This window comes from Ascaphus truei, chromosome 2 (assembly GCF_040206685.1).
Source record: "Ascaphus truei isolate aAscTru1 chromosome 2, aAscTru1.hap1, whole genome shotgun sequence".
NCBI classification, from domain to species: domain Eukaryota; kingdom Metazoa; phylum Chordata; class Amphibia; order Anura; family Ascaphidae; genus Ascaphus; species Ascaphus truei.
This window is the reverse complement of record NC_134484.1, coordinates 378,456,738-378,474,996: the sequence shown is the minus strand read 5'-3', so window position 1 is coordinate 378,474,996 and position 18,259 is coordinate 378,456,738. Positions and strand designations below refer to the sequence as shown.

Genomic DNA, 18,259 nt, shown 5'->3' with positions numbered 1-18,259 from the left:
AGGGACCCCCGCTGTTAATCCGATGGGTCATTAGTCTGTCTGCAGCATTCTGTGAAATGTACCCATCATGTACCCGGGTCTTTTTGGAGATTGCCCCAGGTTTGTTTTAGAATAATCGTCGGCACTACAGTACCTTTTATAAAAATTGCGGCATAACCTTTTTAATGATTTTACTCCAGCAGCACTCAAAGCAAAACTCGGCGCTCAGGGACCTTCCTAGCCGAATTTAGCTAAACGCTGTGCTGTAAGCTGCTGTCTTTTTATAATCCTTTTTTCCTTTGCACGGTTTACAGGGGAACACTATTTCAATAACCCATACATTTAAAACATTATATGATTCTCGCCACCGTATCCCTGGTGGGAGAGACAGACGGTTTTAATACAATTACAGTGTTACTGCCATTACTGGGTCGCAGAGCTGGCGCTCTATAATTCCCCAATATGGATATGGGGCACCCCGCCGGGCATAATACCTTTTCTTGACTGGCCTGGGTACCCCCTCACCGTCACATTGACCTAGCTATTCTCGGATGTTTGGGTTTTCAAATAAACTGCACAATTCGATTTAGAATTTCTTTTATATTTGAGTGCAAGACAGATACCGGTAATGTCTGAAAATAGTACAAAAGTCTAGGGAGAATATTAATCTTAACCGCAGTTATACGTCCTATCCAGGATATACAATGAGAATTCCAGGCTTGTAGGTCTTTTTGTATTTTGGAGAATAGGTCAGGGTAATTATATTTATATAATAAATTATAATCTCTGGTAAAATAAATGCCTAGATTTTTCAAATGGATCTTTTTCCATTTATAGTCTGTGCCATTTTAGCACCTCAACCTCCTTTCCAGTTGGCGTCAAATTTAGAGCTTCTGATTTTCCCATATTTACTTTATACCCGGAGAGCTCACCAAACCCCTGAAGTGGGTGGACTGCCCATTCAGAAGAGATGTCAATGGGTTAGATATAGTAAGAATAACCTCTGCAAAAAGCGATCTTTTGTAGCACTCTTATTTTACCCCCTTGTATATTTGGGGAGGCTTTGATGATGGCCGCGAGAGGCTTGATTCTTCAGAGCAAAAAGGGGGAAAGGGGGCACACATGCCTAGTTCCATTTTTAAGTGCTGTTTGGTTCCCCTTCCCACCTGGGATCTTCATGGTGGCTGTTGGTGACAGAGAGAGCACGGACTAACTAGAAAAAAAAAAAAAAATAGGTCAGCTATCTTGACTTAAATAATTGAACATACTACTACTGTTAGAGTGGTTTGATACAACTTATAAGCAAACCACATTAAATCTGCATTTCAGCTTACCTTAAAGCAGCCATTCAAGCAATATCTTGTGTTTTTTTTTCATTTTTTTTTCATAAATCCGTTCTGTACTACTAGAAAATACTTGTAGCATTAAAAAAAACAACAATTTTAAAGACATTTTTTTCCCCCCCCAAATTTTTTTATTAGGCATTTAGACATTAATACATGTATAGCAAACGGCATTGCCTAACATTTTTAACAACTCTTTTTTGGGGAAACAGAATGACAACCTGAGTTGTCGAAGAAAGGGGGAGCGCCTTCATAGGGAGAAAGCAGAGGAGAGGGGATTTAAGGGAGGGGAGGTGGGGGGGGGGCGGGAGGGGGTAGGGGAGTGGGTGTCTCACCTGGCTGTTGGGCATTCTGTCTCGGGTAATTTTTAGTCCCCTATGGGGAGGGGGGGTTCTCCGTCTAGTCGGAGCTGTGTGTCTCTCTCTATTAAGGAAAATCCACGGTTCTCAAGTATCCCCAAAGGCAGGGAGTTTTTGTCTAACCATGGCGGTGAGCCTTTCCATGGTCATCACATCACCGACTCTTTTTTTGATTGTACTCAAAGCCGGCGTGGTTGTTTTCCTCCAGGAGGCCGCAATACAGCATCTCGCCGCGGTAAGAATGAAGGATATTAATTTCCTGGTTGGCCGAACAATGTTGGACATTGGTGCGGCGAATAGGAAGGTCTGTGGTTCGATAGGTATTTCCAGGTCGGTGACCTCTTTTATCAAAATTTGGACCTTGGCCCAGTATTTAACAATTTCTGGACAGGACCACCAGATGTGGACCATGTCCCCTCTATGACCACAGCCTCTCCAGCATAGGTCTGATGCCAAAGGGTAGATCTGGTTTAAATGTGCTGGGGTAAGATACCAGCCAAACATAATTTTATAAATTGAAATAAAGTGAATACCCTGACTATAGCGCTAAACCTATTTGAGTGTTAACTAAACGTGAATGTGTGCCAATTGTGAATGACAAGAGGCCAAAGCTGCCGTAGGCTTCCCACAATGCAAATTACCTCAATTTACATACAAAGCTGTGAATGTGAAATTGGGATACCTGGCGCTTAAAGAGTCACTGTGTCCATGGGAAACAAAACCAGTCTCTGAAGAGTGTTTCAAAATCCAAAACTTGAAGTAGATGGCTGTGATGTTTCTTTCTTGCTATTGTTCTTCAATGCACCTGAAATTGATAAAAGGGTACACCATTGCGCAGTATCACTGATATTTGATGTTAGCCCCTTATTCCAACTTCCCCAGTGTGGACTGAATACACTTACAGGAGTGTTTCTTTTAGGGTACAGTGGAGACAATCTGTGCTTTATTCCCTTTATGTTCTTTATGTACCTCGAATCCCCAGGGTACTTCCTTAATGCCTTGGGATTTTCGTAGTATCCAAAATACCTCGAACTCCACGAACCCCCAAATGAGGAATGAACAGTGAAAGAAGGGGGGTCACAAATTTATTGAAAAAGGCTACTGATAAGCCCTATAAAACCGGCTAATAAGCCTGCATAAAAACAAATGAACAATGACTCACATGTACTCACATGAATACATGTGTTACAAAACAACACAAGGATGCCGTCCGCTGCTTGTACTGCGCCTCCTGTGCTTGCATCGGAAGAGAAGGGCTCTCTCACAGCTTCTCCTGACCGGTTTGGTGTAACTGGTGTCTCTCCCCCCACTCGGTCACGTTCCGGTTTGTGACCAGCGGTTAAGGCAGACTCCTCACCTCACAAGCCGCAGGGACAGCACTGCGCTCACGGGATCCTAACTCCTCCCACCCTAACGCGTTTCGTGACGTAGGCATGCCACTTCCTCAAAGGGATTAGATCCCTTTGAGGAAGTGGCGTGCCTACGTCACGAAACGAGAGGGGGAGAGACACCAGTTACACCAAACCGGTCAGGAGAAGCTGTGAGAGAGCCCTTCTCTTCCGATGCAAGCACAGGAGGCGCAGTACAAGCAGCGGACGGCATCCTTGTGCTGTTTTGTAACACATGTATTCATGTGAGTACATGTGAGTCATTGTTCATTTGTTTTTATGCAGGCTTATTAGCCGGTTTTATAGGGCTTATCAGTAGCCTTTTTCAATAAATTTGTGACCCCCCTTCTTTCACTGTTCATTCCTCATTTGGGGGTTCGTGGAGTTCGAGGTATTTTGGATACTACGAAAATCCCAAGGCATTAAGGAAGTACCCTGGGGATTCGAGGTACATAAAGAACATAAAGGGAATAAAGCACAGATTGTCTCCACTGTACCCTAAAAGAAACACTCCTGTAAGTGTATTCAGTCCACACTGGGGAAGTTGGAATAAGGGGCTAACATCAAATATCAGTGATACTGCGCAATGGTGTACCCTTTTATCAATTTCAGGTGCATTGAAGAACAATAGCAAGAAAGAAACATCACAGCCATCTACTTCAAGTTTTGGATTTTGAAACACTCTTCAGAGACTGGTTTTGTTTCCCATGGACACAGTGACTCTTTAAGCGCCAGGTATCCCAATTTCACATTCACATCTCATAATTTTATAAATGTTTTCCTTTATTGTAGTACATAGGGAAGTTTCTGATGCTGCCTGCCAGATTTCATCCCAAGTCTCTCTTTCTATATTTATGTTCAGGTCTGCCGCCCATTTGAGCATGTAGTCGTGCTGTTGGAAGGTCTTTGAGTGCTCTAATGCACTATAGATCTCCGAGATTAGACCTTTCTGGTGGGTCTTGACTTTGCAGAGGTGCTCAAATTTAGTGAGAGTGGGGTATTCTGGGAGTGGGCATGTTGTCCGAATAAAGTTTTGAATTTGGAGATATTTGAATGTGTCCAATTCTTTCATTTTGTGTTTGGCCCTAAGTTCTTGATAGCTCAGGAGCTTCCCAAGGCTTAGTAGGTCGGCAATCGCCCCTATACCCCGTGTGCTAAAATGGTCGAACAGTTTAGATCCACATCCCGGGGGGAATTTCGGGTTATTAAAGATGGGGGTCAATTGGGAACTTGTCGAGGAGAGGCCAATTTGTGTTTACATCTTATCCAGACTTCCCACGTATGTCGTGAGGCCTGTAGTTTTAGGTTGTGTGTGTGTCCATCTCCTCTGTCCAGGCTCCAGAGGCAGGCTAGCAGAGAAGGCATCTTGGCATATTGAGTCTCTATTTTTACCCAGCAACAATGGGCCGGGTCTGAGTTCCACATTACTGCCTGCTTGAGTTGAGCAGCTAGGTAGTATTTATGTAGGTCTGGTACCCCCAGACCCCCTCTATATCTAGATGCTAACAGGACCGATCTGGCGACTCTGGGTCTTCTGCCCTGCCAAATAAAGTGGAACAATCTGTTTTGTATGTTTTTCAGATCAGTGCCCGGGACATGGATTGGGAGTATTTGAAAGAAGTATAACATTCTTGGGAGTATATTCATTTTGGTGGATATCATCCTCCTGATCCACGAGATCTTGTAACCTTCCCACTGATCTAGATCCTTTTTGATCTTGTCCCATAACTTCGGGTAATTGTCCCGGTATAAATCCCGATAGTGCCTAGACACATTAATTCCCAGATATTTAATGTATGAAGGACACCATCTATAGCTGAAATTTAGTTTGAGTAGTTTAACTTCTGGATCTGGGAGACTAAGATTTAGGGCCTCTGATTTGTCGCTGTTTATTTTATATCCTGATACCTTTCCGAACTCCGTCAGTTCCCTTTGAAGGTTAGGGAGGGAAGTGAGTGGTTTAGTCAACGTTAGAATGATATCATCAGCGAATAGGGAGATTTTGTATTGTTCTTTATCGATGGGGATACACTGGATGTTCGGGTTATGTCTTATTTTGGTCGCCAGGGGTTCGCTCGTGAGGGCGAAAAGGAGGGGGGATAGAGGGCACCCTTGCCGGGTACCATTACTAATTTGGAATCGTTCAGGGCCTCCACCCGATAGACGTACAGAGGCAGACGGGTTTTGATATAGCGCCCGGACACCCTTCAAGAACGAGTCCTTGAACCCAAATTTTACTAACGTTTGGTCTAAAAATAGCCAGTCAATTCTGTCAAACGCCTTCTCTGCGTCAAGGCTGAGTAACATCGCCTTTGAGCCTGTCTGATGGGCGTGATCAACTAAATTAATTATTTTGCGGGTGTTGTCTGAGGCCTGACGCCCCAGGACAAACCCGACCTGGTCCATGTTTATTAGCCTCGGGAGGATAGGATTAAGTCTGTTCGCCAAAATTTTACTATACAGTTTGAGATCATTGTTCAACAGTGAAATTGGTCGGTAGCTTCCACAATGGGTGGGGTCCTTCCCTTCCTTGAGTATTATGGCCAGATTAGCGGACGACATTGAAGATGGGATAGGACTACCTTCCAGGAATGAGTTGAACAAGTTTAATAGGTGAGTGGACAGAATGGGGAGGAATTTCTTATAGTAGGCATTCGTTAAACCATCAGGGCCCGGCGTTTTGGAGATTTTTGACGCCTTGACGGCTGCTTCCAATTCTTCTACCGTTATCTTTGCGTTTAAACTAGTATTTTCATCCTCAGTTAGCGAGGGGAGTTCACAGTCCTCTAGATATTCTATAGCTGACGTCAAGTCAGTTGTACTGGGGTTAGCAGAGCGAGACCTCAGGTTATATAATTTAGTATAAAATTTGGTGAATTCCTCTGCTATTTTTTTCTCATTGTATAGAATCTCACCAGAGTTATTCCTGATTGCCGTTATTTGTGATCTTTTTTGTATTCCTCTTAGCTTACTAGCAAGAAGTCTGTCGGCCTTGTTCCCTTTATCATAATACCTCTGACCCGTCCATTTAAGAGCTTTTTCTACATTTTCCAATTGGATTGCTTTCAAATCATTTCTTGCAGTTGTCAGCTGTTTATAAATTCTCCGAGAGGGGTTATTTTTATGCTGCTGCTCGAGATTGACTGTTTTATCTGTAAGCTCTTTGGATAATTTGAGTTTAGTTTTGTTCCGGTGGGAGGCAATCGAGATAAGGTTTCCTCGGATTGTCGCCTTATGGGCTTCCCACAGGCTTGCTGGAGACGAGACGGAGCCCGCGTTTATTCTAAAATATTCCCTAAGGGATTTTTTGAGCTCCGTCACTGTCCCGGAGTGGTTCAGTAAGGAGTCGTTAAGTTTCCAGCTGTACGAGATTGATTTCACGAATGGAATGGATAGGGTCATGGTGATGGGAGCGTGGTCTGACCACGTGATAGGGCCGATGTCAGAGTTAGTGGTGGCCTCTAGGATGTTCTTGGTAGCAACAAAGTAATCAATACGGGAATAGGTCTGGTGAGGTTCCGAGTAAAAGGTATAATCCCTTTGCCCCTGATGTTGTGTTCTCCAAATGTCCACTAGAGAAAAGTCACCCACGATGTCTTTAAATTTTTTCCCCAGTCTTTGTGACTGAGTGGAGTGTTGTCGTCCTGGGTGGCTCGATTTGTCTTCTTTTGGGTTGAGAGCCATATTCAGATCACCCGCTATGAGTAGCGAGGATAAGTACTGTGGGTCAATTTCTTCCAGAACCTTTCTCAGAAATTCGGTCTGGTTCTCGTTTGGGGCGTATAGGTTAAGAAGGGCAATTGCCGAGCCTGAAAGAGAGCCGTAGACTACAATAAATCTACCCTCTGGATCTGCCTGGATTTTTGTTAGATTAAATGGGGTGCCCTGACGAATCAGAATGGCAACCCCTCTGCGTTTGCTACTGAATGATGAGAAATAGCTCTACGGATACGCATGTTGAAATGTTTTGGGCGGATCTTGAGAGGTGAAGTGCGTCTCCTGGAGGAAAACAACATCGCCACCCGACTTTTTTATTTCCTGGAGGGCTAGGCGTCTCTTCCTATTGTTATGTAGTCCCTTAACATTTAAGGAAACAATTTTTAGTGCTTTTTGGTGAACCATATTATCTGGTTTTGTTGTTGGTCTGCGAGGGCTTTCCCTTCTTGGAGGGGGGAGGAGAATTTGGGTTAAGTCTCAGTAAGGGGGGGTTCTTTCCTTTACGAAGGCCGGTGTGTGTTTTTGTTGGTCTAGTGCTAGGGGTAGACAGCCAGAGTGGGCAGGAGGGGGGAGGTGGGACGGGCTCGGAGGGGAAGATGGAGAGGAAAGGGATGAAGGGAGGGAGGGTCACCTTGTAATAATTGCAACAGTACATCACTCCCATGGTATACATTCCCTGACGTTATTTGAATATAATTTCTGTGTGATGAATGTGGAGAGGAGGGGGGGGGGGTTGGGAGGGGGGGGGGAAATAGAGGGGAGGGGGGGGGGAAATAGAGGAGAGGGGGGGGGGAAATAGGGTAGGGGTGGGAGGGTGGGGGGGATGGGGAGTGGGGCAGATTAGGGTGTGTTTGGGTGTAGAGCTCAGTCAGCATACAAAATATACAGTATATATTCAGTTGATTACATGTCAGACAATCACAACATTTAGGAGGTTCCGTGCTCTCCTATAGCAAGCATGGGTAATGCATCTCTACGCATTTTGGTTGGGAATTGGTTCATAAGACTTTGGGCCTTTTTTTGGGGGGGGAGGGGGGGTTAGCGTGGTGGGAGGTAGGGGGGGTGAGGGGGGGTTGGGAGGTATTGGAGGTACGGGGGGTGAGGGGGGGGTGGGGAGGTATTGGAGGGAGGGGGGGGGGGGAATACAGCGTGGGGCTGGTAGCTTATCCCAGAACTGCTGTACCCTTGAACAAATGCATATTATCCAAAACAATAAGTTACCTAGTTACCTAACATTGCTAAGTGAGCTACCAACCGTATACGCATGTTAGGCGGGGGGGGGGGGAACCTGAGGGGGGTTCCCTAGAACTATTGACATTCAAACCGTATAAACTGTTCCTTTTTGTGTTTGCGGGAGGAACATGTAGTATCGGAATTAGGGTAACAGGGTTAGGGGGGAAGGGGGCGCTGTTTAACTCAGCAACAACAGTTTGTGCGACACGTAGCCAAGGGGGGTATACAGTTTAACTTAGGATAACACTTCAAGGTCCCAGTGGGGTAAGAGAGCGAGTGAAAGAAAAACAAGCATAGAGAAGCATCATCTAACGTTGAAGTGTTCTCTAACTGCTTAACCTGACTTCGCCTCTTTGAGGTGCAAGTTAGTATAGCGTGTAAGAAGACTCCATTGGTGGGAGGGGGGGGGACCTTGATCGGGGTGGGGGGAAGTGGACTCGCTAGTTGGCGAGGGGGGGGGGAGGGAAGTAATGAGGGGGAGGGGGGGTGATGGCGGGGGGTAGAGGGGGGGGAGGGAGGTGGGGGCCGGAGGAGTGGGGGGCTGGGAAAGGGGTAGAGGACAGGGGAAAGAGGTAGGGGGCAGGGGGGGGGGAGGGGGAGGGTGTTATCTTATACTAGGTTACTCCTCTATCGATATTATCCCAATCAATATGTTACCTAATTACCTAACATTGCTAAATGATCTTATATGCACGGTAGGTGGGGGGGGAATAGCCAGGGGGGAACATCATGCTTAACTTGGGGCACTGGGGGAAGGCTAACTGGCTAAGTGTACGGGTGCATCTGTTTTACAGACCCTGTCCTTAGGCTCTCATCCGCGGGGTGCGGGCGGATGGGTCTGGTATGTCCTGTGCTTCTGTCGCCATCCAGGTGAGATAGGGAAGGCAGGAGTTCAGAAGGGATGTCAGTTCCCCCTCGGCCGAGGGGGGGGATGAGAAGCAAAATGGAGCCGGGTCTGGTAGAGGGCTTCCCGGGTGTCGTCCGTTCGGCTCCCCCGATGGAACTGTACGGAATCCGTCATCCGGTCTCACGTGGTGCGGCGATTGGAAGCGGAGGTGTACCGCGTGTGGTGGTGTCATCAGTCGCGGCTCGTCTGAGGATCGATGGGGTGTTTCCTGGTGAGGTAAGGCCTCTCTCGGCGCCATTTTGTTGGATTCCTGGGCATACTGTACGGGATCCGTCCTCCGGTCCCACGTGATGAGGCGGCTGGAAACGGAGATGTGTCGCGTGTGATGGAAGCATCAATCGCGGCTCGATGGGGTTCTACCTGGAGAGGTAAGGCCTCTCTTGGCGCCATTTTGTTGGATTCCAGCGTAGATGTTGTTGTTCTCCCGGAAAGGTGACTTGTTTGGCTGCAGCTGTGACCTCATTTGTCGCGGGATTGCCTTTGCTCCGCGATCCGTTCCGATGCTCTTACAGGCGGGTCGTCCCTGTCTCGGGCTCGGTTGCCGGCTGGATGGACGGTCTGGAAAGGTTCCGCGGGGAGGCCCAGGGCCTTTGCCAGGTGTATAGGAGGTAGAAAACCACTGCTCAACCTTAATATTCAAAACACGTGAGTATTGTATACACTAAGCGGTGCATGGGAAATAGAAACACTCTATATATAGGAATGGTCCAAGAACAACCACAGAAAAGAAATCCCATAGATTTGCACTCAACTTAATAATATCTCTGAGTAGATGAAATTTTTTTTTCCAAACCATATAGGATACCAGAAGGTTTAAAACACAAAACAAAAAATTATTTATTAAATACTAATTTACTCTTCTATTGACAACACACAAAAAATATTTATAATGTTTTAACTTATGTATAAAATCACCTAAAAGTGCTCTAAAGAAAGAAGCAACGGAGTATGCCAGCATATGTGTGCCTATGATAGGTGCACACTCTATTGTGAATGGATGATCTAATCACACAAATACAGGGTTCATTAGTATGCGTCTATATATAACACTAAAACTGATGATTTGAATGTCAGCGCGAGCAGGCTATAGTATGCCTCCCGTGCGGCGTCTTGACAAACAGAATTAGCAGGCTTTAGTGAGCCCGACACGTCTTTAAAGCATCACCACATACTGTGCAAGAGTCCCATATTATGTACTCCTCTCAGTGGAATCAAATTATTTCCTTAGGTATGCATAGTTAGTTTGGTGCGCAAATAAACCCATTCGTTCATACAACCAGTCAGCTGCAGAGTTTCTGGCATTATCTCGTGCTCCGTCTCATACTCCAAAACAGCAACCGGCTGACGTCATTAGTTAGCGCGTCGCCTGACACCCGACGATCGTTTCACGCCTCTTGGCGCTTCTTCAAGGGGGGAGGAGTGTTCATTCGCTCCTCTGATGTAAGTATTTATACACCTTCTGGGGGCGGGATTAGGGGCGTTTACTCATGATATCAAGTCCCTATTGGTATAACTCCCGCCAGGTGTTCCATTTCCTCGGGATGTCGTATGGAGAGGAATTTACCCTTGTGGGATATAATCATTTTAAAGGGGAATCCCCACTTATATTTTATTCCCTTCTCGCGGAGGAGTAGTGTAAGGGGGCGCATCGCCTTACGGCGGTCCACAGTCAGTTTAGATAGGTCATTATAGACCTGGAGCGATTCGTTCTGGAACATGATCGTGTCCATCTCACGGCATGCTCCGATTATTTTGTCCTTTGTGGAATAACTGTGGAGCCGCACGATCACGTCCCGCCTGCGATTCGGGTCGTCAGATCGTGGGCCCAGAGCTCTGTGCGCCCTATCGATCTCCATATCGCGAGGGTCTAAGTCTGGGCATATAGATAGAAATAAGTCCACGAGGTAGGCTCTCAGGTGGGTAGGCTGTACCGCTTCGGGGATGCCGCGGATCCGCAGGTTCTGGCGGCGGTCCCGGTTTTCTTGGTCCTCTAACCCGTCGCGGAGTGTGTTTATTTCTTGGCCTAGACGAATTATTTCTTCGTCAGCTTCAGACTGATGCTGCAAGGCCTCTTCCAGCCTGTCCTCCAGCATCGTGGTGCGCTCTTGCAGGCCGTGGATGTCCTGCTTGATTTCTGCAACCGCTTCCTTGAGGTTAGCTTGCAGTGACCTTTGGAGCTTAGCGTGGAGTTCCTCTAAGAATTCCTTCGTGATTCCCCCATCCGGGGGAGAGGGGATCTCAGCGGGGCTTGCCGGGTCTGTGAGGCCTTGTTTGCCTCGTGCGCCTGGCGTCGGTCCGCCATCTTGCTTTCTTCCCCCCGCTTCAGCGTGTTGTTTCGCGGGGGTGAAGAACCTGCTAACCCCTTGGACCGGCTGATTTTTTTCCTTTGTTTGACATCCCTCGTGTTTTAGGAGGTAGTCAGGGGCCTTTTGGGGTTTTTTTGTCGGGCGGAAAGTGCCTTTAATTAGGGTTTATATGGATGGGTCTCCGGAGCTCTCCCTTCACCCGTCTGTCCTGGATGAAGTTATCGGCACGCCCCCTTTAAAGACATTTTTAATGTATTCTAATGTAACACGCATTTTTCTTCCTATAGCAACCATTTCCAAAGTTACATCTCCTTCCCCTTCTGTCACATCACCTTGTTGAGCCCTGCCCTCTCTTGCAGTGAACCAATTGAATCTAGTCGGTGCTGTCAGAACTGCAGCTTTAAGGTCTAGTTAAAGCAGTATTTGAGTAGATATTGAGTACAAATATATGTTTCCTGTTTAAACGTATATATTTCTGTTGGGCATCTGTTGTTTAAGCATGAAAATGTTTTTGCTCATCACGGAGTGCCTAGTTCATTTCTATTTTCTCTTCCGAATGAATAGTACAACAATTTGGTAAAGGCATCTGGTTGCAGCTGTCATTGACCATGTGGAAGTATTGAATTGATGCTACTCTACTTCCTGAAATGTTTTGTATGAAAAGAACACAAATCTAGCAGAAAGCATAAAAATAACAGAATTCCAAGGAACTTTTGTCATTGAATTTTAATTATATGTAGATACAGCAAGTTGATTGGCTTGGGTTGACAAGAAGACCTGTTCGTTCGAAATAACACCCATTTTTGTATCACCATAGGAAACTAAACACAGTACTAAAAATGTAGAATATCATTAAAACATACTGGCCATATTTACAAAAAGGTGTTATTCCATAAGACTCCTTTATGCAGGAGTGTGCAGTCTCTCAATATTATACATTCTGTGCTGCTTCCCACGTCTTTTACTTGTCGACTTATTCATTTGGTGACTTTTAGTTACCCACATTAAAGATGAGGGTCTTCCGGATAAGTAAGGAATTGGGAAAGAAGCTTGAGTAAAAAAGTATCTTATAAAATTATATATTATAATATATTATTATATTATATATTATATTATATATTATATAATATATATGTTATATATATTATATAATATATTATACTGTATATATTCTATATTTTATATTATATATATTATATTCTATATTTTATATATTAGATTTTCTATTAGATATTTTACATTAGATATTTTACATTAGATATTTTACATTAGATATTTTACATTAGATATTTTACATTAGATATTATATAATTTTTTTTTTTTTTTTAAGAATGCAAAATATGATGACTTGGTATTCGGGGATTGATATTTTTTCATTTAAACCCCCCTCCCCAACCTGGCATTCTGTTACTTTTCCAGCTGACCGCCTGAATCGTAGCATTTTGTTTCTCTCCAAAGGCTTAATTAACAGTGTCTATCACCTGCATTGTTTGTGGTCTGTTTGTATAGGAATGTTCTGCTAGTAATCATTTAATCTCTTCTCTACAAAGACTGAATTAGATATGCTTATAGCAACCAGGAATCAAGTACAGCAAACACTGTATTCTTCAATAGAAGCCTTCATTCTTGAAGTCGATCAATTGCCACTTGATGTACGAGCAACAAAGCTGCAGGTAAGAACATGTAACTTTGTTTGGATGAAATACTTGCATTAAAGTTGAAATTGAACCAGACATACTGATACTCCTGAATTGCTGAAGGAGTCTGTTACTTATAGTAAATCACAGCAGGCACTTAAGCATTTGTAGGAGGGGTGTTCGGGTAATAGGTGAGCCTTGCTGTGAATTAGAAAGTCTTCATTTTGTGCTACCAATTATATTAAAGCTACCAATGTCCTGTTTTACTTTGTAGAAAAGCACAAATAGATTAAGTGTACACGGCATAAATGGTACAATTGCCACTAATTACATTTTGAGAGCCTCTTCCTACATTTCCTGTGTATTGGTGGCTTCAAGAAAGTGAATAGATTTAAATTCTGTTTCCTTTTCATCGTTCTTGATTTGAATATGTCCTGCCTCTTCTCAGTAGCCTCAGTTTCTTCTACCACTCACCATCTTATTTGCTGTATGTTCACCAGAGAGAAGTAGGCTCCGACTACCAAGATAGCATAGATTCTTTGTCGGGAGGTGGGTATAAATGGTCTTACTCCCTCTTCTGGGTCTGTATTCCCCCTCTCTTCTGTTCTACCATGGGTAATAGTCACTATGCCATGTTTATTATTTTCCTTTGGGAGAAAGTAATCTGCTCTTTGACTGCCCAGATACAGTCTGGGTGTGGGTGACATACTGTTCGTAATATTGTGTTAAAAAAACACGGTACATTTTGTGGTATTGCCATCAGCTGTGGGAGTCGCTGATGTTTCACAGACCACTGTGGTAACTTGCAGCTTCAAAGACAGCTGTTGGTGTAAACGGGATAGACGCAACCCTCCATGCCTCCTGCTGTGAGTTTCATAGCACTCCTACCTTACCTCCAGGATTGCATTGCCCTCTTTACCTATCCCCATAATTCCCTTCCTTATCCCATCTCTGACGTCCAGGGAAAGGGGGATGTAAAGGTATATATTTTAAATGTGTATTTAAAAATACATTTATATATGTAATGTTACAATAAAGTACCTTCCCTGTAAATTTTAACAATACTTGTCCTAAAGCGTTAACTGACTGAACACTTTTAAAAATGTTTTTTATTTTTTTTTATAAATACTGATTTGTGGAAAAGTACAAAGCGAATAACCCATTCTGGGATAATGGTCACCTGTTTTTCTTCCTCCCTTTGATGTCCCCTGCCTCCTTTTTCTCCCCTCTCTCTCCCCCCCCCCAAGATCTATTTGGTGAAAATAGATCTAATTGGGTTTTGCATTGCTTGTTCGTATTATTTTTTGCGTTGTGGTTTTAACAGATGTCATCTGTTTGTATGTCCTACCCACAATGCTTATAGATATAGATATAGAGCAATGGCTTATCCCAGTGCTTTTGCAAATTGACATAGGAGCAGTTTCCTGGGTATTTTGACAGATGTCAAGTCTCCCACTATGGCGTGTGAGAAATGTCTGACACATCAGTGAGATTTGCATGAGAAGCCTCGGCCCCTGGAACAGGGGTCGGAGATGCTGTAGGAGCTGGATCTACGAGGGTGGAAGGACTGTCCTGGCATCTCCCAGTACTGTGAGATTTGCCTTTTAGGCTGATGTGAGACACTACAGGGTTGTGTTGAACTTTTAACATTTTGGGACATGTTCTGCTTTTTTGCCTAAAACTATTGACGTTAATTAAAGAAGATGTGACACAAATAATTTTTGCCAAAATACTCCAGTAAAAAAAAAAAAAAAAAGCACTCCTATTATGCATAGTAATTGAATGACCATGATGTTTGCTTGATACAATGCTGTAATGCTGTAGCAGTCTCTTAATGATACCCTATTTATTTATTTTTTCTTCTACTTCCGTCTTCTAATTTCTTTTAATTTGTTCTTCGCTAGCAGTTTATTTTCCATTTTTTCTTTGTACAGGCATTGTTGGGTTCTCTTGAAGTGGTGTACGGAGAATCTGGCGAAAGCGACAGTGCAGATAATGTGTTCGACGAGTTCTGTAAATGGAAACAAGTCAAGATGGAGCAGTTCAATTGTGTCAGATATGATACCAACAATTCCTTAGAAATCCTGTCCACATGGTTCAGTGATATTACAGAGGTACTGCCACTGTGCTACTTTCTCAAAAAGGAGATTAGTTGGAGTAATGCCCTCTTAATGATATCTCTATAGGAAGGGTTGGGGTGAAGTATTGTAGTAGAGGTACGTCATTAAGACAATTCCTTTGTGGTGCACCCAAACATGTTATATCTTATTAAAACAGGAAGATACAGGCACTTGTCGTGTGCTAAGAAATAAACCATATTTATTTGTGCTCAAAGCTTTTCCTTGTCTGCTTGTTTTTTGGAACTTGTTCTAATATAAGCAGCCACGTACTCCTAAATAAGCATTGTATCCCCTCTCCTTGCACCTCAAGTTCTTTGACCTGACCTCAGACGCCACCGTGGGGTCTTCTGAAGTTGTAAGAAACATTGATGATATCCTGAATCAAGTGGAGTCCAACATCAGGAAGGAGCTGGACATCTCCCTGGTGGTATGTGCCTGATGCTGCATCTTCACACTGATTGTGTTTGAATTATTGAACTTGAGGGCATTACAGGAATGTGTTTCATATAGTTTGATCTGCTGGTGGATTTCACTGGTTCCATGGTGACAAGACAATACAGGACAGGACACACTTAATGGTAGTCTGCTAAACTGGCCTATGTCACTTAAAATAGTAGCTTTGCAACAAAATGCTTTAACACCTTAATAGAGCAACCATTATCGGCTCGAAGAGAAACACCATCTAACAGTCTTTGTGGCTCCCCCAAAATAAGGACTCGCATATAGTAGGCGTGCGCTTGCGACAGAGCGCCTAGCGTCGCGCGCGCCTTCTGCAGAGGCGATCAGTGGGATGTGGAGAAGACGCAACGGGGAGGCGTGTCCATGACATCATGTGAGCAGTTTGCCATCATTGGCTGAACCGCGCAAGTAATCTGGCCGTCGCACGACAAAATCAAAAGTAACGCAGCCACCGCTCCCGTGCGTTCTATGGCCGTCCCCATTGACTCACGCCCTTTTGTTTGCACGCCTCGTCGCCCTGACTGGGCGCAGCTTAAATCTAACAATGCTGGAAGCAAAGGTTTAACTGTTCAATTTTTGTGAGATTAATTACAAGTTGAATAGCTTATGGCAGCGCTGCGCAAACTTTCAGCTGCGGCCTCCTTCCTGGGAGCCGCAGCGTTCGCCCAACCCCTTCCTCCCCCCCCAAGGCACGGCTTCAAATGATGTTGCGGGTGACGTCACGTGACCCCACCGCTTCATTTGACGAAGACCCGGCTGCCAGTAGGTAAGTGAGGTTACAGAGGCCTCACGCCTCCCCCGGCATTAAATTAAATGCCTGGGGGAAGAGCGTGGGGCCTCTGTAACAGCCCGCGCCCCCTCTGCAAAGTCTCCCGCCCCCCAGTTCGCGCACTACTGGCTTAGGGGGACTCTGAATGGGCGTTTGGAAATTAAATGTTTTATTTTGCCTTTTCCCCACCCTGTCCCTACATATCACAGAATCAATAAAGCTAAGGAGTTTGGGAGGGTAACTTTCTGTACAAGCCCTGGCTGATAACACAATATCACACACGAGAGAGAGTAGCCAGAGGAAATCCAACCCATCCGAAATCTAACTATCAAAAATACTTTCAGATTTGTGTAAAACAGGTGTCGATCACCCAGATGAGACGCTCTAAACATGTCGCTGGCATTAGTTCTTTGGTTCCAGCTGGGATGGTCCCTTTAATTGCCCATGTGGCTTGCAGCATACTGCAGATGGCCCTGTAAAGCTTAAGGGCTGGGACCCGCTGCGCTCGGCGGCGTGGACGGCCGCGCGAGAGTTCCCCACCAGCAGGGGAATCCTCCTGAGCCGGTCCCAGTCCCCCCTCGCTGACGGCTCACTACGCACTGTGACGCGTCAGCCGGCAGGGGATTCAAGAAAATTGTGATCCCGAGCGGTGATGCGTCACGTGGTGCGCTGATGAGCCAATCAGCGGCGGGGGCGGGAGCGGGAGCTGTCATCAGGCAGCTTCCTACTCAAGGTAGTGTGTGTGGTTTTTTTTTTTGAGGGAGCTGCTTACCTTACAGCAGCCCGCAGCAGCTCCCTCCTGCAGCCCGAGCCGAGGGAGGGGAGGGGGGGGAGTAGCGGGTCCCTCCACTCAAGCCACGCCCCCTCCCGCTCCGGCTCCCACTCCCTACAGACCGCATATTGCGGTCTGTGTCTGTCAGCGCCCCAGCTGTCTGCAGTGCGGGCGCGCTGACTGAGGGAGCGGGGGCCTTAGCCTAAGAGACTAAATGCAATCTCCTACAACAGGGGTACTTAGTTCCAGTCCTGAAGCCCCACCAGCAGGTCAGATTTTCAGGATATCCTTGCTTCAGCATGAGTCTGATTGAGCCACCTGTGCTGAAGCTGGGATATCTTGAAAACCTGACCTGGTGGGACTTGAGGACTGGAGTTTGTACCCCCCTGACATACAAGGGAAGTGAGGACACTATTGATTTTGGATGATGTCTGCCAAGCTGCAGTACCCTGGCTGGTGGCCTCTGGAATTTTCCTGCAATCAACACATTTTTCCTGGACGGGCTTTCTTCCTTTCTCCCTCATCTCCAGTCCACGTGAGCTTGTTAGTTAGCTTGGTCAAAAAAATTAAAGTCAAGCTGCTTTCAAACTTGGGACATCTTACTGTCTGGCCATCTGACCACTTTGCATTAGGGCATGCCCTACAAATTAGATCTAGTCCTGGTTACGCTTAACTAGGAGGCCAGCGACACATGTTCCTTTAATGCTTCCAACACCTCCTAAAAGAACAATGCGGAAAAAGCAAGTGTCTGAACTGCATTTAATAAACAATAACCTCTACTGTTTTCTGTGAAGCAGTCTTGCCCTTCCTCAGATGTAGAAATATCAGGTCTGAGCACTGCAAAAGAATGTGGGCTGGAGGCAGGTTGTAAAATAAACTATTTATTTGGCATGATGCCTAATACAAAAACAAGATACTCGTCCTCTAACGCGTTTCGTGCCGCCACGGCACTTTATCAAAGAGAGACCCCTCCTCAGAGGTTTCAGCTCTATTTATATCGATGAAGCGTAAACCTTCCCAAGCAAGGTAACCACGTGTTACAGCATATTCAATAGGCGTACATAATCTTGTCGCAAAAAGTAAAAAAAATCTGTAACCAACACTACGTCACTGACCAATTAAAAAGTTTGTGATGCTCTGGATCTTTCATGGTACAAAAGGTACAAGTAAATAGAAATTGGCTTCTGGCAGTGGCATGTGGGAGGTACTTGAATCATAAAGTCAGTAAAATGATATTGTAGTGATTTTTTATTTTTGTATTTCTATTTTT

General features: G+C 45.1%; 1 protein-coding gene across 3 annotated transcripts in view; it reads left to right on the top strand.

Annotated features, from left to right (window-relative positions):
- The window catches only part of STK31 (serine/threonine kinase 31), a 67,235-nt gene that overhangs the window by 24,023 nt on the left and 24,953 nt on the right, over positions 1-18,259 (top strand). For 2 of the 3 annotated variants that reach the window (XM_075587122.1, XM_075587123.1), the window contains exons 10-12: positions 12,783-12,905; positions 14,804-14,983; positions 15,300-15,416. In XM_075587122.1, coding sequence (XP_075443237.1) covers positions 12,783-12,905; positions 14,804-14,983; positions 15,300-15,416 — 420 coding nt within the window. The remainder of the gene's footprint in view (positions 1-12,782; positions 12,906-14,803; positions 14,984-15,299; positions 15,417-18,259) is intronic. The other variant, XM_075587124.1, reaches the window with a different exon arrangement.